The sequence below is a fragment of the Tetrao urogallus genome (assembly GCF_951394365.1).
Source record: "Tetrao urogallus genome assembly, chromosome: 15".
Taxonomy (NCBI): Eukaryota; Metazoa; Chordata; class Aves; order Galliformes; family Phasianidae; genus Tetrao; species Tetrao urogallus.
Window position 1 is genome coordinate 13240015 of NC_136828.1, and position 24293 is coordinate 13264307.

The 24293-nt window shown below is 44.4% G+C and overlaps 1 protein-coding gene across 1 annotated transcript in view; it reads right to left on the reverse strand.

Moving 5' to 3' along the window:
- Window positions 1–7961: 7961 nt before the first annotated feature.
- Window positions 7962–24293, reverse strand: part of FAM20C (FAM20C golgi associated secretory pathway kinase) — a gene marked incomplete at both ends in the record, with an annotated part of 53323 nt that continues 36991 nt past the window's right edge. The window contains 7 exons of the mRNA XM_079542886.1: window positions 7962–8214; window positions 8797–8856; window positions 9335–9416; window positions 10501–10610; window positions 11204–11384; window positions 18261–18376; window positions 20134–20226. Coding sequence (XP_079399012.1) covers window positions 7962–8214; window positions 8797–8856; window positions 9335–9416; window positions 10501–10610; window positions 11204–11384; window positions 18261–18376; window positions 20134–20226 — 895 coding nt within the window. The remainder of the gene's footprint in view (window positions 8215–8796; window positions 8857–9334; window positions 9417–10500; window positions 10611–11203; window positions 11385–18260; window positions 18377–20133; window positions 20227–24293) is intronic.

Here is a 24293-nt window from a genome sequence, read left to right on the forward strand (position 1 = left end):
TTTTCAGCAGGCCTTGGATCAGCTTTGCTGTGAAGTGTTGTACACGGTGAGTTTTGGTAATGTGCTGTTTCACTCACAGGAAATGCCACGCTGCCACACAACCAGCTCCAACACACATCCAGATGAAAGCGCACCATAGGTGGGACGAGAAGTATAATTGCACCCAATTTTGCACTTGTTGGCACCAAATTGGCACTTGTTTTCTAAAGAGCTAAAATGAGATTTTTAATATACTTATTATGAATATGTACATCTGCTCTGCCATTTTTGCATAATGAGCACATTCCTGATACTTAAGGAATCAGCTTCCTCTCTCTCTAGGAGATAGGCAAAATGAGGCATGCTGTTATTCACAAATTTATTTATTCATTCTTCATTTTTTTGCTTGAAACACACTGGGCAATCCATCTTGTTCCCAGGAAAACCCCGGGGGATATGGAGAAGGCTCAGCATTCAGCTCTCATCTTAATTATCACAAATCTCATTCCACAAATCTGAATATGTTGCAGAGGAAAGAGAAAATGCAACTCTCCATTGCACATTTCCCAGAAGAGAAAGATAAGAAAAAAAAACAACCATGTCTGGGGACAGTTGCCTTGAGAAACACATGGAGGAGGTTCCCATTCTGCCCCCGGATTCGTGCTGCAGGAAGGTGAGAGCTCCTGCAGGTGACCTGTGGGAGCAGATGGGATTTGTGAGCTGGGTGATCGCCTCTCAGTGGCTTCATTTACAGCAAAAACCTGACACCCAGCTGCACCTGGGAGCAGAGCTGTGACCAGGGTGGGGATGCGTGATGGGCTTTCATAAATACGCAGTAACCTGACAGCTGGGTTGGTCCTCTTTGCAGACTGTGCAGAACTGGTCATACGGTCCATATATTTCTCTCTCCATTTCTTAGCCTCCCTGCTTGGTAGGGAACATTTGTTTTCAGGTGTTGCAAAACTGAGCCCCATACACACAGCTGAGGCATCGCTGTTTAATCAGGAAGCACAAATACCAGCGCAGGTCAGAGGACATGCAGGTACAGCCATTAAGCCCTTTTAATTTTTAACATCCCTGTTTGGAGGGCGGTTAGCAGCAGCACTGCTCCACTTGGCCCCCAGCAGCTGCTCTGGGCTGGATTCAAACAACTTGAAACCACTGGGAAAGTGTCTATTAACTTCAGATTAGGTCCTCTGATGGGAAAATACTGATCATATCTGCTGAGCGAGGAGGCTTTGTGCAATGGCTGTTATTGCCTATTCAAGAGGTAAATAAATCTACTGTGGGAGAGCAGAACTTGAGAACTTGAGAACAAATATTTTTTCCTGTGGAAACATTCAAGCACCCAAGCCATGACACAGCTTTCCTAACCTCATCTCGACTTCTTCAGAGGGAAGTTTCCATCAACTTCTTGCAGACAGCCCACAGGCTCCCCGTGCTGGCCCTGCACTTAGCAGCTGCTGAGAGCCGTTAGGGCAGTGAGGAAGCAGGAAGGCTCAGCTGGTTGAATGCTTCTTTAATGCTGTCACATCCCTTGCCAACACAGGGAGGGAAAAGGTAAAATAGCCACCATGAAAGAACCACCTCCTCCAAACTCTTTTGTACTGAAGCAGTGCTGAAAGTCCAAACCACTCGTTGAAGTGCAACTTCCAGGGTAGCAACTTTAAGGCATGGAATCCACAGAATTGGTTGCAAAGATCAATGAGGCATCATCTTCAACTGTGCAGGTACAGACAGTGCAGCAGATGTCCTCAGATACAGCCCTCAGGTGGACAATGAGGGTGAAGCACTTGGAGGGCTCATTATGGGGCTGCTAACAACTTCCTACAGATGGCTACTGGATGTGTTGCAAAAGGAGGGGTCTGTAGAGGTGAATATCATAAAGAAATTGCAAACAGCCAGGTCCACATGCTGCTGTTGCATTTTTAGGAAGCTGCTGTTTCACTGCAAAGATTGGACTGTAGATGCTTCAATTTATAAATAATTGAATTCAGAGTTTATTCAGGCTAAGAAAGCACCCTTTACAAATGGAAATCTAGTGCAATTCAGTGAAGCGAGCAGCTAGCAATCTAGAGAATAGATAAATGATAAGAATAATATATATAATCTTGTACCCAAGAAACCTGTGAGGAGGTCAGAGATTGTTCATCTGCCGGTGGGGCAGCCAGGAGGGGCCAGGCCTAGGGTCTGACCTGTGAAACTCACTGACTCCACTGGTTAGGAAGAAGTCGTTTAAAAAGAAGCAAAAAGAATTTTAATTGGATCTGGAAAATGATGTGAACCTCACTCAGTGGTCCAACAGGAAAAGCCTTTTATCTCCACTATTTATAAAGAGCTGCCTGTGGCAAAGAGTCCCTGTGCTACTCCGAAAGGTAGCACAAATGGGAACGGGGGGAAAAAAGGAGGAGATGCTGGAAGGAAAGCCATTTGCAGCTCTGGATTGGCTCAGTTCTCAGAAGAGTCTTTATCCCTGGTTTCCAAAGCTCAGCCTGTGATCAGAACAGTGAGTGGTGCTCCTGGCCTACGTTTCAGCAGCTGCAAGGAGGGGTTGTGCATCATCTTGCCTTTGTCATTTTTTAAGATATTTTTACCCCCACTTAGGCTTACACAGCTGCATTGCTTCCATCCTGCTGACAGCTTTAACTTTCATTTGTCACTTAGCTGGGCACGAGGGCTCACAATATGCATGGGGATTGCAGTTCTTGTGTAATTGATGGCACCCATGCAGGCAGCCAGGTGCTAAGTGTGTGCTGTGGGCACAGAGCTCTGTGTTTGTGCCACCTCCACCAGTGGCATCGGTACAGCACCAGGAGTTGGAGGGATGAGATTTTAAATTGCCTGTCTTTCAGGTAGGATCTGTCTAAAGTCACCCTGGGATGTATTTTGAAGTTATGTCAGGGTCAACTATGGCACGTAGGTGGTTTTGTACATATGTCTATCAATCAGTGAGCTCCTTTCCAGAAGAGGTGGCAGAAGAATTTATGTAGGGAACCTAATGTCATTCATTACAATGGCCAAGGCTATGACATGACCCAGATTCCCACATTCATAGAAGTGGAGAGTGCTCTGATCTGACACCTCCAATTGTGAGATGCTCTGCTTTAGCTCAAGCTGCCAATTCCATCTGCAAGCTGTTGGGTTCAGGCCCAGGTCTGAGCAGGATTCAAGGCATGACACATGCTGCTTCTGACAAGGGACGGGGGCTGTCGTATGTGAAGTTCATCTGAATGAGTGGAGCTGATCTCCCAGCACGTAAGTCTTCATGCAGGGCACTGATACAAATGCAGACATTCCCCCAGCATGTTCCAAATCCACTTCCTTCCTCATGCCAACTACATCAAAGCTGCAGAAATAGAAACCCTCGGAAAGTATTTAATATCTCTAAAAAGATGGAGCAGCTGATGGCATGCATTCCAGCATCTCTTGAACAGCCTCTGGACAAACTTTTCTCTGACCTTGCATTAGAGGAAAGGGTACTGCTGTGCTGAATCAATAACCTCCCTGTTTGCTTATGTTCATTTGTTGACCAGGACCAGGGCTGGCCTCTTCAGGCTTTTTATGCCTTTGGACCCACCAAAGCCATTTGCTTATCATTTTTTTTCCAGGCAGTCCCCACAAGCACTGGATGAATACTTTCTTGATGCAAATGGAGAAGCCAGCAGATAACTGAGTCTGATGTGGTCACAGTCTGAGTCCTGCTGGAAGTGACCGATGAATCACACAGGCTCAGTGTGAAAAGTATTCTCAGGAAGATCCAGCAGCTTCTCACTGGTAATAACTTCCATGTGACAACCTGTCCCAAAACTCAACATTTTCCTCAGACACTCAATTTACATCTCAAAAAGAATTTTCCTTCTGTGTGTTCGTTACTCCTTCTTGAGCCACAGATATTTCGGGAAACAATCACTGGCAGATAGTCCACAGGAACAACTGATATCTGAACTCATTCTGGGAAATTATTTTTGCAGTTCTCCATTCAGCACCAGAAAAAAACTCACTCTATCAGGATGCACGTCATCAAGGCTCTGGCGTGGTTCAAACTTCAAGCCTGGGCCACAGACGCCTTGGCACAGGGAAAAGCTGCAGGTGGAGGTCGTGGGAAGGGGATGCTGTGCTGCTGCGTGCACCAGGGTATGGCAGGGTCTGCCCAGGGAGGTGGTGGAGTCACCGTCTCTGGAGGTGTTCCAAAAAGGGCAAACGTGGGGATATTGTTAGGGGCATGGCAGGGGTTGGGTTTGGGGATCCTAGGGGTCTTTTCCAACCTTAACAATTCTATGATTCTCAAGCAGATCCTGGGGCACCACGCAGCCCCGACAGCAGGGAGCACAGCGTCCTTCAGACGCTCCTCCCTCTGTGCCCACAGAAGAGTTCATTTTGAGTTCAGTGCCCCAAGGCACCATTCGGGCTGAATTCCCACATTCCCTCCTCCTGTGCAACGCTTCACAATATTGCTTACACTGCAATCTCCTTCAGGCTTGTAGCTTCTATATACATTGTAGGCTCTGCCCGCTGATCACAACAACGATACCTAATTCAAACAACGGGAGCTTTTTTTTTTTTTAATTTGTGTGAATTTCCTTTGATGTTTAAATGACATAAAATCAGCAAAACAAAACAAGGCTCTCATCTGAATCACTCAGGAGAATACAGTAAGCTGTTCGAGGCTGCCAGATGCAGTTGTAATTAGGTGCTTGCAGAAGTGTATTATCTATTTTATCTGTTATTTACTGTGCATACTATACTTACTGTGCTGAACGCTGCTGACAGCTGACTGCAGATTTCTCTATCTGTGATTGTCTGGATGCTGTTGCTACACTGTTTTTGAGAGTCGGAGACAAACCAATTGGATTCTGACATTTATTTATCTCCTTAGAGCAAATCTTTTTGTCTGAGAGATATGTAGGACTCCTAAAGAGATGTTACACTGCCTCGTGCTAATCCTCCTTAGCTCCCGGATTACTGACCTAATGCACAGTGACAGCCCTTTGGGAGCACCGTGCTGAGCTGCTGCACGGCGTGCAGGAGTGCTCTGCTCCATGAGACCCCCCTGCTACGGGCTGTCCTCATGCAAAGGGGCCCTCAAACCCTACTGAGCTGTATGGCCTGTTTAGTTAATCACCCCTTCCACACAGCAACACCCTCCGGGTCAGCCCCAAATCCTCAGCTCCCTCTGCCCTACAAAGGGCAGGAGCTCAGCTGCTGCTGCTTATTCTATAAGCACCTTGACCTGTATTTGGGTTTGCACTGCTCAGCTGTGGTTAACTCACCCCGGTTTATAATCTGAGGCCCAGGAGAAGGGAAAAGTCTCCCAGCTTTTTAGCTAACACCTTCTTCTAAGGTGTTTGCAAGTCTCCTCATAAAGAAGAGCCCCTCTCTTAGCTTTTCTTTAAGTATACAGGAAATATATGTGGAGAATTATGTAAGAGCAGATATAACCCAAGATCGCTGCTTGCAAGAAAAAATTTTACAGGATTACACCCAGTTGTAACACAGAGCCTGCAAAGGGAAGTGCTGAAGTTAAGGAAGGAAACTGGAGACGCAGTGGGCCTGCCTACAATAAGGTAAAAATAAGCAACCTTCAGTTAATTATTCTACATAAACACTGCTCATTTGGTTTATAGAAATTCAGTCTCATAGCAGTGAGTTTACGTCTCTGAGTTCCTATCTTCTGCTGACTCTCCAGCCTGCTCCTTCCTACCAGGAGCTCCTGACCTACAACTCAGCTTCTCCAGAATGAAAATGTCTGCTGTCTCAGAGGCAGCTCAGAGGCTGCCAAGCACTGCTTTCCAAAAGTACATCACTGATTTTTTTGCATCGACCCCAGGAGCAGAGAGCAGAACTGCGTCCGTAGGAGATGCTTTTATTATCCTTGCCTCATAATCTCACAGGGAGGAAAAGCTGCACCTGCAGGAAAACCTCAGCTAGGCACTGCAGAGTAAGGGAGAGAATTTGAGATTTTGCTGAAGGAGAAAGAGAGTAAGGACACACAGGCAGTCCTCTGTAACCCCTCAGGGATGAAGAATGCAAGCAAATAAGCATCACCCACCTCTCCTCCTTACAATCCTAAGTTTTGCATCTTTTGGCTAAGGGAGAGGGGATGGCAGTGCAAGTGCTGTGTTACAGAGCATATCCTCAGACCACAGCTGGATCTCAGGAAGTGTAAAACGCCACAGGGTAACACAGCAATTTTCCAAGTACATGGACAGCTGCAGTATCTGAGCTGCTCTGTCTTCCTTGCATACCATGTTTGTGAGGGTCATGGGAACTGAAATGGGGAATAAAACAGTAACAAAGATGTTTTTTAGTGATTATATATCAACTTCAGAAGCGAATAAGACTGTACGGCTGTTCTTCTTTTGCTCATCATGTTAAGACTGCTGGGTTACACTGCAATGCCTACCTGCTAGGCTGTGTGGCTACAAGCTTTTAAAATGTATGTTTACAAACCCTTGAGAAGAGGGATATAAAATGAAAGAAATGACAGCTGTGAATGATGACTGCGATGAATAGTGTCATCATAAATCCTGTCCTCCACCCAAAGGAGCAGTGAGGGACTCCTCCTGTACCACGCCATGTTTTTACATGTCAGGTACGTCTCTCCTACAATTTCCAGCTAGCTTTTGGCCTGAAAGTCTCAACACACGTTGCATGAGCTCAGCTGTGCATGACTCAAAGCTATTTGCCCGAAAATATTGCATTTATTGATATTTTAGGTTGAGATTTTCAGGCCTGCTCTAGGGCTTCTGCTCCCTGAGCCAGAGGATTTGATGCATATAAACCCTCTGGGAATGTGTCTTTTTGAGATGCTCTGCACAGCCTGCTTTTACAGCTATAATTGCAAGAGGAAGGGATGCTGAAATGATAGTAAAAAAAAAAAAGTTTTCCTATGAAAGATTAACTACTTTTACCACTGTGGTCCTTAGCAGAGTTGTAACATACATTAGCTGCCAATTCCCTGCTTCAGCCCAACCTGCTGTTGCTACAAAAGGGGGTGAGAGTTTAAACAACTACTTCTGGATAATTTGGCTGATGAAAAGCTGTGCTCTGTATGAGATTTGCAATGACAAATGAATTCATCTACACGTGCTGGCTACACATTTTGCCATATCTTTATTGCACTTTTACCACGTTGCAAACAATTCCACAAAAATGCTGCAAAAGTAAGCCTAGAGCTGCTGAAAACAGCTTTTTACCCATATATGTATATATTTACACAAAACTATCAAAAGCAAAGTTGAAAAGGAGCAGCTCAGCTATGATAGTCTAGAAAGATAAGAGCTGCCACCTCCTTAAGGATAAATAGTACAACTTGTCATTTTACATCACTTTGTAAAACCAACATTCAAGTATTCCTGTCAATGCACAATTAGTGAAATTCCCTTCTGGTAATCACTGTATTATTATTATTATTATTATTAATATTATTTTTTGCCTTTAAAAGTTTGTAATGCCTTAACCCTTTAAATGCCGAACAGCTGGAAATAAAGTGTTCAATTTAAATAAGATACAGTGGATTAGAGCACTTGAAGGGTTAACACAACATCCTAAGCGGACTGTCACCACAAATAAAGTGTGAGTCACAAACCTATGCTGTCCCTCTTTGTTAGATTTGGTAGGTAGGTCTGGGGTTCGTAGATATACCGTATATAAATACAAAATATTAAGTAAAGGCCTCCTTGCTATACAAAAAGGACAGGAGGTGTTTTGCTATCAGTCTGTCGGCGATGTGAGTGTTTTCTCAACCTCTTCATAATCTCTTCTTGGGAACTAATGGAAAGCATCACGTTAGACTTATTTTTCTTAATGAGCCAATCCTTTGCAGAGTCTACTCTATACCTACTCTGGGAACAATTATATCTCGTGTCTGAATTCACTGAATTCACAAAGTGGCATACCAGTCTTTTGCAAGACTTTTGTTTTTTCTTTTTCTTTTTGAATCTTCTTTACTCGGCTGATAAAAACGTAGTCTTGCGATTTCACTACCTCTCGGTCGCAACAGTGTTAACATCAGTGTTAAAGTCATTTTCAACCACATTGTCATAACCATCCTTCTCTATGCAGTCACTGACAGCCTTGAGGACAATCCGCAGCCGCCTGTCCATCGCCTCCAAGTGAGGTTGGTAGAGAATGGGAGCGATTTTATCTTTTAGCAAAGATTCCTTCATCAGGAGACTGAGTTTGTATTCCTCCTTGGCTAACAACTGCAATCGCAGATAGGTCGACTTCCTTATTCTAGGAGAAAAAGGAACAAAAAATCTGTGTCAGTGTTTTCATCGCTGCTGATCTCAATGAGGGTAAAAGGCTTAGAGTCACAGAGGTGATAGCAAACAAATATTGTGTGATCTGAAATGCTAAGAACCAAGCAGCGTCATATTCCAAACCCTTGATTCCATTTCCACCTGGCTGGTGATGTTTGGGAGCCTGCAGAGAAGGAGCTGTCATGCAAAATGAAGCTCTAGATATCCCTCATCCTCAAAACTCTTGGCCATGGGCTTTGAGGAACACACCTTTGAGAATCACTGCAGCTGAGGGAAGATTTCACCCTTGATTTCAGTTTTGCTTTAATAAAGCCATATTTTAGCAGAGCCTCTCACAATAGTTCAGAGCCACGCTCCTGCTGGCAGATCTTAATTCAGTAAAGCACTTCAGCCTGTCAGTGCCAATGCTCAGGGACAGCTCAGGTCAGGCTCACCAGGCAGGATCACAGCATCCCCTGTCTCCATGGTTTGCAGAGGAAGGCACACTCGAATATTTCAGTGCTACTAGCTGAAAAATCTGTACAAAATGGAGGATGACTGCAGAGATGAAACTTACCTGCAGCACTGGTTTAAAGGCACCAATATGGAAAGTTCATCGTGGGAGTATTTTCCAAACCTATTTAAAGGTAAGAAGAAGAATGTGACAAATGCTGCTTTAAAGACTCGCTTGCACAGCTCTTTTCATTTCAGGAAATGCAAGCATAAAATTCATGGCTGTGTATGTTCTGCTTAACTGGACTGGCACTGAGAAAATCTGGACTCCAAGTTCAGCCACTTATTCTGAACAAATGACACAGTTCTGGCAGGTTTCAGTTTTTCTTTCCTGAAACAGGGAAGCAAATACTTATTTTGTACTCTTCTCTGTTAAGCTGCTCTCCTTATAAACTATGAGGTATGGACAAGAAAAACCTGTTTCTGAGCAGCAAATAGCATGCAAGAATTTGGTTCTGCTTTGGGGCTTCTAATACTGCCTTATTATACCAGTAATTGCTAATAATTCGTAAATGACTGGATGCAAAAATGGTCTCATAATGGCTGCTATGAAGTAAATAGTTTGTCCAGAGATTGTTCAAAAGATTATTGAAGGTACTTACCCTCTTCCATTATCTAAGTGGATAATAAATGTTTCATTTCCAAACTTTTCAAAGGTTTCATAGTGATGTCGATCCATGTTACCTATGGTGAAAAAAGACCATTCTTGTTAAGGCTTAGCTTACAGGGGGAAATGGATTGTTGAAATAGGGATGTTAATCCATATGACTTCACTAATGCATTTGATCCACAACCAAACACCCTGTTTTTTCTTGGTTAAGGACTTCTTTCCAAATTTCTGGCTGCTTGGAAAGCCCCCCAAAAATGTTACAGCTCTAATACATGGAGCAGGATTCTCCTGGTACTGCTTTTGGCATCCATGGCAGATGGCCATGTGATCTCCATTTTAAGGTCACTGTGTAGAGCACCGGCGCCAAGCTGGAGTTTTATCTTCATAGTGGGGATCCCGAGTCACTTCTAGATGCCCATGTGGCTCCTGAGCTGTGATTTGGCCTCTCCTGCTGCAGTCTGCTGCAGAGATCTCACCAGTGGGAATGGCAGAGGCTATGTCCTTGCTCACTTGTCTTCAAGGACCAAGTGTGCCTGTTGACGCCTTGCAGCGATATTGGTGCTGGGCAGGTTACGTATGCAAATGTCTCAGTGTTAACCTCTGGGTAGACTTGGCATAGGTCACTGTTACATTCTTGTTAATAATTAATTTATTGTGAGCAGGCTAGCTAACCAGGAAAGAAAAAAACAACCTTCCTAATACATACCACAGTTGTCTTTGTGACAAATCAATACTTCTCCATCCCCCAGTCCCAACCTCCAAGTCTGTAGAGCAAGCAGCAGGGAATATTACTGCAGGATGAAAGCAATGTGCCAAAACTGAGCAGCCTTTGCAAGAGTATGCAGGAGCTGTACAGAACTGTGCTAAGGCGCTCACTACAGCAAATTGTGAAGCCCCTGGCAGTTTTGAAGGAGACCAGCATGACCTGCATTTATCACTGTGCACTCCTGAACATCTTTGTTCCTTTAATCTGCACTGATGGGAATACATAACCATGTAAATGTGCATTTTCTCATAATCATCTAGAATGGCATATACTGTAAATGCAGCTTCAGCCGTGCTTTAACAAATTGCTGAGCTACGCAGAGCGGTGTAGAAAGAAGTGGTTCTTATTCTAATTAAATGTTGCATTTAATTTTTGAAAGAGATGAAACATACCCATTAGAAAATCAAAAACTGTCATATCCATTATATCCAGAATTCTGGTCCCACTGTCATACGGGGGTGTTTGTTTAACCTCTTCACAATAATCTGGATCAACTTCCCATCTGGAAAAGCCAATATTTCAATATTTTATGTGACATGCAAAGCTTACTGAGCATTAAAAAACAAATTGTCGTTTTGCAAGGATTTACTTGTATTCAACTGAGGGCAGGAGCACGAGGAGGCAGCAGATTCCTCAGGCTGCTCTCAGTATTGCAAGCAACCAATAAAGATTGTGACTGATGAAAAAGGAAGAAAATCACAAGACTGAAAACTATGTGGTTAACAGGTTCAGGATTTAGGAGACCAGCTGCAACATCAGTCATACGGTGAAAACGTTTGGGACTTGTTTAAGGCTGCTGATAGCAGTGAATCTTTCTCTTTCTGGTAGGACGTAATACAGGTCCCATTGCATCCTGTCAAAAGCCATTGCATATATCTATCCCACAAGGAGACTGTGACACTGAAGGTCATTTCAGGTTCAGGACTGTAGTCCAGAGCTCCTTGAAATTGTAAGTATTCCCCTCCTAGGAGTTGGAGCTACTGAAGAACTGCAAATGTTCTCCTACACCACAGCACATTAGGTGTGATAGAGCAAGCACTGCTGAATCTTCCTCTTGGCATTTGCTGCAGGTGCACTTTGCTCAGTACTACTCACTCTGCTTTCTTGCGCTTGTGGTAGGAACGCCTCCAAGGGTTTCTCCAGGTTTTCCTTTTAGCTAAGGACAAGTCAGGAAGGAAAGCAGCTAGAGACCCTTCGATCTGATCTGGTTTTCCACACAGGGCATGCTCGGTTGAGCAGTAGTAGGAGCATTCGCCATAGAAGCAGATGTTGTTGGCTGACAAATAAAGGAAAACAGTTTTAAAACCTACTCTTAAATTAGTTTTCAAGAATTCACAAAAACACTGCTGTATGTGAAAAACTTTAGGAGAAGTGAAGCTCTGACCCAGAACCCGCTGTTACCACGCATAGTTCTCTTCTACTGAAACCACTAGAAAGACTGATTTATTTCAGTGGCTGGGATTACGCCCTATGCTGAGCTTTGACTGTTTCCATGTTATTTATATTCCAAAACCACAAAATATATGGTTTTTTCTTCCTTCTAGCCCCAGACTGATAGGTTCTCTTGCATACATGTGTTGCCCTATGCTAACTGGGGTGGCTGGAGCCCCAAGTCCTGCAGCTGCGCAATGACACAATGCCAAAATTAAGCCACCTTCTAAAATCTTATCTTATGTTTTAAAGAACATGAAACAACATTTTGTCCATTTATTTGCTGGGTTGAGAACTGGCAGTTTTACTGAGGAGAGCTACGTAGCATGCAGACTTATGTGGAGGTGGAGAAGGTGAAAATAGCACAGATGTAAATCTTTCAGCACACATCCCAAACAGAAATGTTCTCCTCCACAAGTCACATTACCCCAGCAACCATTAAACTAAGGACCTGCAGCACATTTTGGAATGTGTGTTACCTTAAGATTTCCCCAAAGTTGCCACCACACTTTCTGTAATAAGAGGAACCGTCCACCTTTTTACAAGAGCCCCTTCCCTTCCCACAGGACCATGACCAAGAAGGAGAGCATGATGCTGGGCTTGTTGGTGTGCAACAACTCTTCCTAAAATTACTGCATGCACGTAAGATGTCATTAGAGGGAGATTGTGCCCTTCTCTTATGGCAGCACACAAACGCTGAAGTCACTTTGCTTCCTAATTCCTTCTAAACTCAAATATTTCTTCAGAACTACTCTCTTTGCAGAAGGAATGAAGAGGTGTAAATGAGGCAGAGGGGGCTGGTGTATTGATGGAGGTTGGCTTCTGCCTGCTGCATGTTGCTCAGAAAGGCAGGCTGCCACACTGCCACCACAGCACACCCATCAATGGATGGATGTCTGTCCCTCCCAGCCCACAGATGTGTGCAAACCTAGCCTAGGGCTGGCAAGGCATGCAGGATTAGGGATGAGGATAAGAAATAAGGAGCAAAGAGGGCAAGGAGCAATGTGGCCCCCACGGCACAGGGATAAGAGGAAGAACAGAGAAATGATGTGGGGCTGCGGCTGGGGGAGGAGTGGGAGCAGCAATAAGGTCTCGTTATGGCTTTGATTGCATTAATTAGCTGTATTGCATAGGACTGACTGCTAACCCTGGAATGACCTCAAATAATCAGACTAAATGGCTGATGATTTACTACTTGACAGTTTCAATCAGGGTTTCCTTGGCAGCCTCTATCGATGGTCATCGATTTGTCCATTGAGGTGTGGTTACTTTATGCTGGGCGCACACTTTTCAAATCCCTCTGTTGAGAACGGTTCCGAGGGCTGCCCACTGTCTGTCCTCAGGTACAACTCCTGCCCAAACAGTGTGTTCGCATTCTCACGTTAAAGCCCGATTCAGTCCAGAAAATGACTGAAAGAGAAGTACTTGGGAGAAGAGAAAATGAAGATCAGGCTTGCTTCTCCTCCCTGGGCCAAGCAAAGCTGAACTACTCCTCGTACACCAGCCGCTCCAGAACCATCTCAGTAGCCCTCACTCATTCTCTTAGCCTAAATTCAAGTGCAAAGTCAACATCTGAAGAAACCCAATATGATGCAAGCTGCGGGCTCGCAGCCCTGCAGCCTGTGATCGCTCAAGGGTTCCCTTTCCACAAGGGCTCTTGAAACGCAGACCTGATGTACTTATCCCTGGGCTAATGCAGGTGCCTCGGCTGCCTTTGATCATCCTGGCAAAACCAGGAGGGCTTCATGCCTCCTTGCAAACCTCTTAGGATGAAAGTGCAGAGTTGTGGAGCACCTGCGGGCAGCACGGCGCGCAGCAGCAGGTCTGCGGATGGGAGGAGCGGGCGGGTGGTTAGGGAGGCTGGGATATGTTCAGCCAGCAAAGAACAGGGGAAAACATCTGTGGTTTATACCTTGAAAAGAAGTGATTGCAAGTAAAGTGTTTCAAGGGGCTCCGGGCTGCCACAAGGGATGGTTTACAAGAAATCACATACAGATGCTGCGCCTGCTGCAGGCTAGCATGGAAGAATCAGGAAGTACAAAGAGAGCCTGATTTCCCAGGGCCTGCTGACACGGTGGGAAGGCAGGGCTCTCCCCAGCTGCAGCCAGAGCCAGTGTCTGCATGGAATCAAAGCTGTGATGGGCTCCTGTCTAGTTTGGCTGTGTCAGCATCACCTGCTGCTCTGTGCAGGGAAGGAACCCGCTCCTATTTATCTAGATCACCAGAGACAATTTATCTCCCAGGGGCTGGGTGACCTGACTTCCCAGCTGGCAGCAGGAGGCTGGCACTCAGTTATCTGCTGCTGCATGGGTTCTGCAGTGAGCAAAAGGCACACAGAGATGCCCCTCCTGCGCTATCGCAGCCTCTGCTGCACATTATGCAAATCTGACCTTTCAAGAAAAGGAATTATAATAAACACAGCATTTTGCACAGCAGGGAAGATATATACTGTGTTTAATAGTTTGCTTTGGAATTTAACTTGGGGAACAATGAAACTCTGCTTGGTATTGTCAATGGAAGCAACCAGGACTAACCATCTGATAGTAATCACACACTGGAACCCAGATAAATCTCAGGAAGGCTCGGGGGCTATCTCCACTGTCACGCTGCTGCTGCTGAGGGGTGACACAGCTGGCACATGGGCTGCTCTGCTCCTGCCGTGCCCCTCCAGTTATTGACTTTCCCACAGAGCCCCATTGCTGCAACAGGAGCGCGGCCGCGGCAGGATGCAGCCTGTCATTAGGGCAGCAAGCATGAGGTAAAGGCATAATGCCTTTTCTGACAGCTGGTGTTCTCTCAGACATACTGCACTCACTCTGCGTCACTTCTATCTGATCTCTGGGCATAGTGGAGGTGACAGAGTGCTGGATCTCAAGTGATTATTAACAAGATTAACTTTTTTGATGGATACAGAAGAGACATGCTGAAATGTCTATCCTGGTCCTTACGTACAGGGAGTGAGATGAAGCAGTCTAAATTATCTGGGGAAATATGCTCATTTTAAAGGCTTCTTAAAAATGTAGAAATCAAGAGGTACCAAAGATAGACACTGCTCTCATTTAGGGCTTCAAGGTGCAGCAGCAAGCTTCTTGGAAGCCTAAGTAGGTGACCCACATTCTGTGGGGCGTGCTGAGTGGGAAATTCCTGCCAGAGACACAAACCCAGCGCTTCAACAGGAGTCCCACACAGAGCAGGGCATGGCCTTTGGAAGGCAATGAGAGCCCCAAGAACAGCACAGCAGGAGCAGCCGCCAGAGCTGCGTGCAGGAATGGCAGCAGCAGCACTGCCAGAGCAGAAAGGGATGTTTACACACACAGAAATGTTCAAATACTTTGAATGTGTAACATGTAAACCCCTTCTTCATTAAAAACAAACAAACAAAAAGCCTGTTTCCCTCAAAGCACAACAGAAGCAAGTGAATATCGAGCGGTCTTGCAGATGTCTGACTTCCATTATCCGAGGATGGATGGACACAATTCATAATGAAATCCAACAAAAATCACCACATTCGGTGGTCAAAACTTGAACTAATGATGACAATTAAGAAGCAGAGTGTCTGTGTACTCATCTGCACATTTTCTGTGCATCACCCTGATAGCTGAACCATAACTCTTCTTGGGAAGAACAGGAACAAGTGGAAACACCTTAAAGCAAATTGCTTGGCAGAGCAATTCTTTTACTGAGATTTGCATGACTCTTAATAGAGGACATTTAGCAAGCCTGTGCAATTCAAGTACTGGAAAGAGCCCTGAATATTTACCAGTGCAATGCATGAAAAGATCTTCCATTTACCTGCTCAAAATAATAGCTAATTCAGAATAGCTATTGTTTGCTGAGAGGAAAAAAAAAACCAACAGAATCCCTTGGAATTGGTTAATAAGAAGAAAAACATAGTGCTTACTAGCTGTGCAACATTGATTTCTTTAAGCTGCTGCCTCAATTACTTCCAAAACGAAGGCTGACATCATTAATATGTCTCTTTTTTCCTAGCAAATTACCATTCATTTGTAAGAGTAGCAGGGCTACTGCAGTCTGCCCTACTGCAAAGGATGTAAAATTAATTTAAATAATTACTGACCTAATTCCATTTCTCATGTTCAGTCCAAACTGCCTGGAAGAGCACTTTTCTGCAACCTGCTTTCTCTCCGAATGCCTGACCCCAGCCCTTCCTGCTCGCAGGGAAGGACAGACAGACACCAGGTGCTGTGCAGCAGCACCTGCCTGAGCTGCCTGGAAGATTTCCATTTCCATTTCTGCTGGAACAAGTGTGGGCATTCAGGAAGGTCCCTCCTAACATACCTCCTGCCAGTCCGGGGAAAAACATCGTGTATTGGTCAGCAGTCACGATGCTCATAATGATTTCCTGAAGGGTTTTCACTGCGAGTGATGGTCTCCCAGCCCAAGGGGAAGAGTTGTGTGTATAATGAACTACACTCAGTTGTGTGGATAGGGACACACTGCTGGCAGAAGCAATACATCCCCATGAGCAGCCACTGTCAGCAGACACAGCTGGGGAGGGGGGTGCAGACCCCAGAGGGGCCTTGGTGTGCAGTGGCTGTGTGCAGACTGATTCTTGCAAGTATCCATGTAGCACCACACAACTAATTGCTTAATTTAGGACTTTTATCACTTTTTCATTAGGCATTAATTAATGTCTGCCTTTTAAGGTCAGTATGAAATACAAGATGGAGGCTGGGCGTATGTTAATGAGACTCCTGCTAATTAAATTGGAGCTCTGGAAGGAAGAGCTCTGACAAGTAGCCAACATGATTTGCACATAGTATAATGATTCTGAAAATGCAAAATTGAAAAGAAAAAACAATTGCTTAAACGTTTTATTCTCCAGGAAAGCCTGATTCATAGCTCATCAAATATTTTAATTGAATTTACCGAAAGCCTCCAAATAAATTTGAATGAAGGATTATGCTTGGATCATCCTTTGGCTGTCTGGAATTTTGCAGTGACAAGATCCTTATCTTCATCCAACAGCAGCTTTCACTCTGCACTGCTGGGCTGCAGCTGCTCTATAGACAAGCATGGTTTTGGAATTCTCAGAAAGCACTCAAGTTCACCCCTAAGCCTCAGTGTATAACCCAGGAAGACTAAAAGGCAAGCAAGCCTACTAATCCTTGTCTCACTGGCTAAAATGCAAGTAAAACATCTTATATTCCACATGAGCCAAAACATCTTCTGCGCACAAAACAGCTGCAAGATTTTTTGGTCATCTTTCATGGGTAATTATTTGCTTGAAAATAAATCAAGCAAAAATATATATATATATATATATGTATACATATATATACATACGTAAACAGAGAGAGATAGAAGGAAAGGAGTGAGAGAAGTGCCTGGCTGGCCACGCAGTGTGCCTGCAGACCACGTTTGTGAACACCATCAGTCATATGGGCACAACTGGGGCACGTATAACAGGGGAAGGTGAAACATCTCATAATCGTGTAATGTATTGCACAAGGGTAGTTACTGGAATAAATAACAGTCTGCTCAACCATATCCTGCAGAGCCAAATATAAATATTAAGCTAAAAATAACAGCCACAATAATGACTTTATTGGTGCTCACAATAGTGTGATGAACGCTTTAACTGAGAATGCTGTGCAGAGCAGGCTTTGCTTCCAGCTAGCTGCAGTAACACGCTGCTGCCATGGGAGAATCTGTGCTGAAGGCTTTGGGTGTTGCTTTCAGGGATCTGGGCTAAGCAGCTGCTGGCCAGGCACACCGAGTGAAGGAGAGAGCCCTGGAGATTCCTGCTGCAGAGTTCCTGTTACACAAGTTCAGGAATGCACATTTGCACACAGCTGAACTAATACGGGCTAAGCACTGTGGACACAGCTACAGGTTTTACATCTAGCATTTCCCTGTATATTCTTTCTCCGCAAACATACTTGAGCATGTATTTTTGTGCCTTAATTTAGAGCCTTAACCTCAACATTTCAACACCCCAGAGGATCCCTTTGACTGTCTTTCCCTATTTTTGTACATTCTGGGAACAGGATGGACATTTACCCCGTGTTTGTACAGCTCCCATGCTGTGGAGCTCTGTCCTTGGGTAGGGCCATCAGATGTTGTGAAAGAGAGAAGAATATTGCAAACAGGGGTGATAATGATTCCTGGGCCAGCCCTCAAAGCAGGTTCCAGGGCTGGGACAAATTCAGATCAGTTTTATTCTAGAGTCTATGCAGCAGTGAATGTGAGCTGGAAGCAGGATACATTACACATCTGCTTGATTTTGTTTCAGGCTCCTCTTGTAATAAAAACTGACGTATGTGACTCTGAGAAAAGGAGGTTTTGGTTCTCCAGTAAAAAACAAGAAACAAATGCATACGACCACCAAAAGTGACAGCTCACACAGCACTAGGAAAAAAAGGTCTAAATAACTAATAGGCTGAGTAATAAGCTTTTGGGTAAACTGAGAGAAACAGAAGAAATTGCTTTAGAAACTGCTCTGCGTAAAACATTTGTTGAGTACATTGCTTTTGTGAAAATAAAAGCTTGTCTCTGTGGATAATTTGTCAAGGGGAAAGGCACTCAATTCAAAACAATAAAGTCTTCTTTGTATGCAGTGTCTCCACATTTATATTTATTCAAAGGTCTAGAAGACAGTTCTATTAGAAATATCTGAGCAATTAAGCAATCTACACATCGTTCCCTTAAGTACGTGTTCATCAGGATAGAAAGAACACAGTGCAGTTTCCAAGGCTACCTGGTGAGATGAAAAATGTTCTCCACAGCTTCTTGTCACGAGTCACATCTCGTATCTCCCTCGTCATGTTAACCAGTCTGCCTGCAACCGGTGGGACACGACGGAAATCCAGGATCCTGGGAGAAAAGGAGAGGCAGTTTATGTAAAGGATTGCAACGATAGTGATAGGTTTCAGGAAGGTTCAGTACACCCTTAAGGCACGTTAATCTGGGGCCTTTAAGAAAGCCCATCAGCTGTAAATTGGATCATCCTTCTGATAATATCCTACAAAATGCATCATGAATATTACCAGCTCTGACTCGTCTACACAGTACGGAGCAGACACAGAGCAGTGTGGAGACATGCTGTCCCATGAGAAAAAACAGTGACATAAAATAGCAGAAAGAAGAGACAGGAGGGACGTTGTGCTCACCTGGTGCCAATTCAGGGTTGTCACAACACGTGTTTTGCTCATCAATGTTTTAGTGATTGGAGGAATGGGATTTCAGCCTCTGTCTCCCATGAACACCATCTAATAAGCCTAAAAACTAGTTTTCTCTTTGTTTGTTTGTTTGTTTTCCTGACGGGCTTAGTATTGGTTTCATTTATTTCCTTCTGCTCCTCCCTGTTTCAGTACCCTCATAGCAATATAAACAACCTCCCTGCAGCAAAACACTTTCCCACAGGCAAAGGGTGGAGAAAGAGCCTTTCTCAACCACAAACTCTCCAGCTTTAATAGATCATTAAAAACTCCCTATGAAGCAGTGCCATTAGACACAGTAAAAGAGCAAAGTCTCCACACAAAGCCTCCCTATAGGTGGGATTTTTATGTCCACTCTACTGATAAGATTTTCTGCACTGAGTAGCAACTGCTTTTTCTGCTTAGCATGTGGATGTTTAGTATTACTCCCCGCAGGAACTCCATTAATGCCTTTTCCTACAGTACCATCTGCTTAAAACGGCAATATAAAATATAAAACAGAGGGGATCAGCACCAAGGTCAACATTAAAATACAGAAGACCCCTTTAAGGATGAGAGCAAGATGGCTCTTAATGGCCAATCTACTCTGTGCCACCCACAGACGTGTTCCCTCATCCTGACCATCAATCCAGAAGGCATCAATACTCCGTGCACCCCTAAACAATTTGTGGCCCAAAGCTTCAAACTTTCACAAGGATCTTTCTTGGCACTGCAGACTGCAAAGGAAGCCTCAGTTCTAACTCAGCCTGTGCAATGAAACGCTTTGTAGCCCTTTCGTTAGTAATTCATTAATAATTAATTCTTGCTTCTAACGTGGGCTGGCTGAGACCGTCCTCTGTCCATTTCCAACACAGCCCGCACTATTTCTGCTTGGAGGACATTTTCAGCTAACAGGAACGTGAGATGACCATCAGTGTCCCCTGTCCCAGATACCCTCCTGACATGGGACAGCCCTTGCTTCGGGCTGTGACGCCTGGTCTGCTTTTCTATGGCAGTTACTCTTTGAACACTCAAGAGATTCCCCATGCCTCACTTGGATTTGCCCATCCTGGCGCTGATTGGGGTGAGCCAGATTCCCATTGTGCTTATGCCACCTCTTCCCCAGGAGATGGCTCCTCCCCACAAGCACTTGCAGATCACAAAGAAAATTAATTTCTCAGCCTCCTTTTGAGAGCATTTCTCTTTCTTTTTGAGAATTACTTACTGCTCAGTTTCTCACTCCTGGAGCAAGTCCAATTTCCTGATTATTAATCTACCATTTCATCACCTTCCGTTTCTTTTATTCACAGCTTTTGCCCACTTTTGTTCCACTTTCCCCCTTTTTAAAAGTAATTCAGACACAGAGCTGGGCAAGTGCACGAACTTATCGCAATATTTCCACTTTTTCTTTCAATGCAAATCCATTTTACTTGCCTGTCCAAATGAAATGCTGCAATTTCTGCATTATGTCTTTCATAGTCTGAGAAATAAAAAAAATCAGGCGGGGTTTCTTGTTCTCTGGTCTGCCTGCAAAGAAAAACAAGGAAAGTGTTTTAATGAAGGTTCAGCATTCCTAAGGAGCAGTACTCAGACATCAGCGAGTTGTTCAGTGGTTCGGTATTGTTCGCTTAATGGAAGGCCTTTAAATACTTCGTGTGTGCATTATTTGTCATGTAGCCTTCATTTCAAGTTCTGTTTTAAATTACTGTAACAAAAAACAGGGTTCCAAGACTCGTGCATGCAGGCTGCTGTCACCAAGCTCCTCCACTCAAGGCTCTCGCTCTATTTAACAAGATCTATTTTATCACTCTCAAACATTTCATTGGTGATAGCAGCGAAGACAATGCCATTTCATTAAATTATCATTAACTGTAATTATGAAATTTCCAAAAGTAATAACATTTTTCTTTCATCTCTGGGAGCCGTGCAGCTCCTATCTAAAATACGACTCTGCCTTTGTGTTTCTTGGAGCCAAAAGTGACATGTTTTTCTCATTTCAGAAGAAATGGGATCATTGCAGTTTGACGGCCACGACACATGTCATGTTTCAAAGAACATTAACAAGCCCGTGTTCCAGAGAAGATGCAGAATTTGTTGTTTCTTCAGCATAAGAAACAATAAAAAATGTCATCCTGATGGAAAGAGAAAGGCTAAAGATTGAACACCGAACTCCACGGCAAACAGAAAGCTCTGTGTGACAGGAGCAAATCTGCCTTATTTTAGGCAATTTCCAGCCCTGATGGCTTTTGGACGGAGAGCAACTCAGGCAGTTGACCGATGCAGTGTCAGGGCCCCACCAAAATCTGCACCGTATTCCATCTGAAGTCTTAAACATGAAATATGGACTGCAAAACTGTTCTGTAGAACATCTGCAAGGGAGGACAGTTCCCTAGAAGAGGAAAGCATAATTTTCCCAAGCTCTTTCTCATTCCCAGGTGGCCAGCTGACAGCTCGTGCATCACCTGTGCTACACAGCAGCCATTAAAACACATCTCACTTCCACAAAGACTTTGGTATCCCTGCACACAGCAGAACACTGGAACCAGATGTCCTTTAAGCCTTCCAACCCAAGCCACAGTATGATTGTGTGATTCCACAACAAGTGCTGAACTATTGCCATCACAGAGAGAACGTGAAGGTATTTGGTGGGTCCAGTATAGCAGGAGGTCAGAGGGGCAGGAGGTCAGAAAATAAAAAATAATATTGTGGTTTGTCTTCACCATACATGGAAAGGAAAAGGATAGAACCTACAAAGAGGAAAACAGAGAGTCCAAAACCTGAGGCATGCCACACAGCGTGCTGTGAAAGGAACACGAAAGCTAAGAGAGCAACCTTGGTGAATATGTTCCCCTCAGAAATGAAGAAATGACCCTTGAACATAAATGCAAAGAAACAGGCTCTGATATTTCTGTTGAGCAGAAGATTATGAGTCTCTATACAACTTTCCCTCCCTCCCAAATTTTCAAACAGTCGATTGCTTCAACAAATGAAAGAAAAAAAGACTCATCCCAAGCCTTTGCAAACTTTACACATATCAGCACAGCTGATAAGCAGCAGAAAATATTACTAATTAGCTAATCAATGCCATCTGCCTTTTATCTCCAAAAGGCTTTAAACAAATCATGGCTGTTCCTTTACAAGAAAATCTTGCTTTGGAAAATGAGACTTAAAGAAAGGGTCGATCCGAATCTTGCCAGCACAGCTCTCCGCGCTGCCCCATGTCGGCAGTCAGCGCGTCACCGCCAGGATGCTCTGATCTCTCTCATTTCATTTTCCTCTTTGTTCCCTGCCACCCCTGGCAATGGTTGGGGATATTATTCGTTTTCAAGTCAGTATGGCTCTCCTGCAGGCTTCGGCTTGTTTGTAAATATTTCTCTCCTGTCATAATGTATTACTGAATGGTGGCGTGGGCGCGCCCTCCTAGAAAATCATGAACTTGATTGTCCCTAAAACTTGCAAAATGAATGGATACCAAATTGGCAGTGCAATTCAAACATTGCAAATACTGTGTTTTTTAAGCCTGGCTAAAGATCATGAAACCAACCTGTATGTTTCCTCAGTGCTTCAGGTGTTTCACTCTAATCATCCGTAGGTGAACACTCTCCAGCCGCAGTTACCACGGGCTGCGCCCACAGGCATGGCACCCACCTTGCTGCTTCTGGGCAGTGCTGGGTACTTCTGAATGCAGACTGGAAGGAGTATTTATCAAAAACAGCTCTGCAGAACTAAGTTGTACTAGGCTCAAAAGCGAAACTCTCTGAAACAACCTTGAAAAATCCCTTTGTATAACAGGATCCAATATTCCACTTACAAGGAGGGGAGACTTGCTCTTTGGGTCTGACCAAAGGCTACAGTTTCATTCCAACTTATTTATGATTTATCATTAATTTGATGTCTGCAGCAGCACCTAAAGAGCTGCTGTACCACCAGCAGATGCCAGCATGTGTGATGACCACTGCCTTCAGTACAGCACTGCATTTGAAAGGTCTAATGCAGTGCTGAATTGATGGAATCAGTGGACCGTTAGGAATGGCTTCTGCAGTGCTAAAAGCACACCTGCTTTTCATGGTCATAATCATAACCTTGATTGTTTCGTTTAAATAAATTTGTAAATTATTTTATTATATTTGAAAACTTGAGAGTTTTAGCGTGTGCAGTCTAATCATCACCCAGTTTGCTGCTAGTTCTTGTAATTATTTTCTTACACGCACACACAGCCTTTGGACACGCACACCTGATGTGTGTGTAGGGAGCGGTGGGAAATTTGATGATTCTATGCACCAAACCCTGCTCTCAGTAACAGGGGTGGGCAGTCAGCAAGCCCAGCAGTTACTGTAGCACAACAGCCTCAGTCTCTACTGGAAAGGCTGGGAAAGGAGCGTGCACTCCGAGCCAGAGTCAATTAAAATATCTTATAAAACAACACTGGAGCTGGTCCATCCCGTAGCATGTTTTAAATCAGAGCTGCGTTTTAAGGGAAGGAAAAAAAAAAAACAACCAACAACCTAAGGACAATCCCAAGCCAGAAATCCCTCCCTGTTATTTTATCACCCGGTGGTTATTGAAGGTTAGTGCCTAACAAAACAACACGTGCAGTGAAGGATTTGAGCACACGGACCAGTCCGCCAAACGCTCACACAGCGCTCGTGTCTGATGGACAGCAAACCCCATAGCATGCAGGACTCAGTCCTGCACACGTTGGCAACAGTGGGAGAGCGTTTCTGGCTGCGGCCCTTATTTTGCAAACAGTTGGAATCTGGTGATCCTCTCTTTGGAGGAGGATTTGGCTGATATTTCTAACGGCAGGCTGGGAAGCTCTGGAGGAGAGACAGATGGAGGTCTGTTGGTGCTGCGCACAGTTAAAAATCACACAGTGGCACCAGACCAATTATTGCATGAGGAAAAGACAAATCAGCACCGGTAACACTCATAGGGGAGGAATAAGAGGAATAAGGACTAAGGGAAAGAAAAGCCCATGAACATTTCCCAGCTTGGAGAAAACACAGGAAGTAAAGAAGGATTTTAAACAGGATAAGAACACGTCTGCACGATAAGATGGAACTTCTGATCTTGCAGCTGGAAGAGCAAGTCATGCCTGAAAGCAGGAGCAACAGAGATACTGTGCTAAATGAACGCAGTCGTGAGTAAATCAGGTGAGCAGCTCCCTCTGACCATGGTTGGGACCTGTTGTGGTGCTCAGGAGTTTCTGGATAAGCCAACACAGTGATGTGTGTGCAGGTGCAACTGCAGAGCCTCAAGTTATTTATTATGTTTTTGCAAACAATTGTTGGCTAACTTTGCCCTAACTCAATATTATCAATTTCTTGGATTCTTCTTTTTTTTTTTTCCATGAAGCTCATCAGCACGCTGAGGCTGCAGGCTTTGTGGCATTTCAGGAGGCACTGTTAGGATACCTTTAACATGGAAATCTCTGCTTAGCTTCCAGGATCTCCTGTGTGCACCTGCTCAAATTACCTGGATTAATCCCCACCAGGGCCACCAGGGCATTGCTCGAAAGAATCCCGCCTCAGTGCCAGACTTCCTCTGCACCGGAGGGGTCCTATTATCTGTGCAGCAGCCAGAATGCCAGAAAA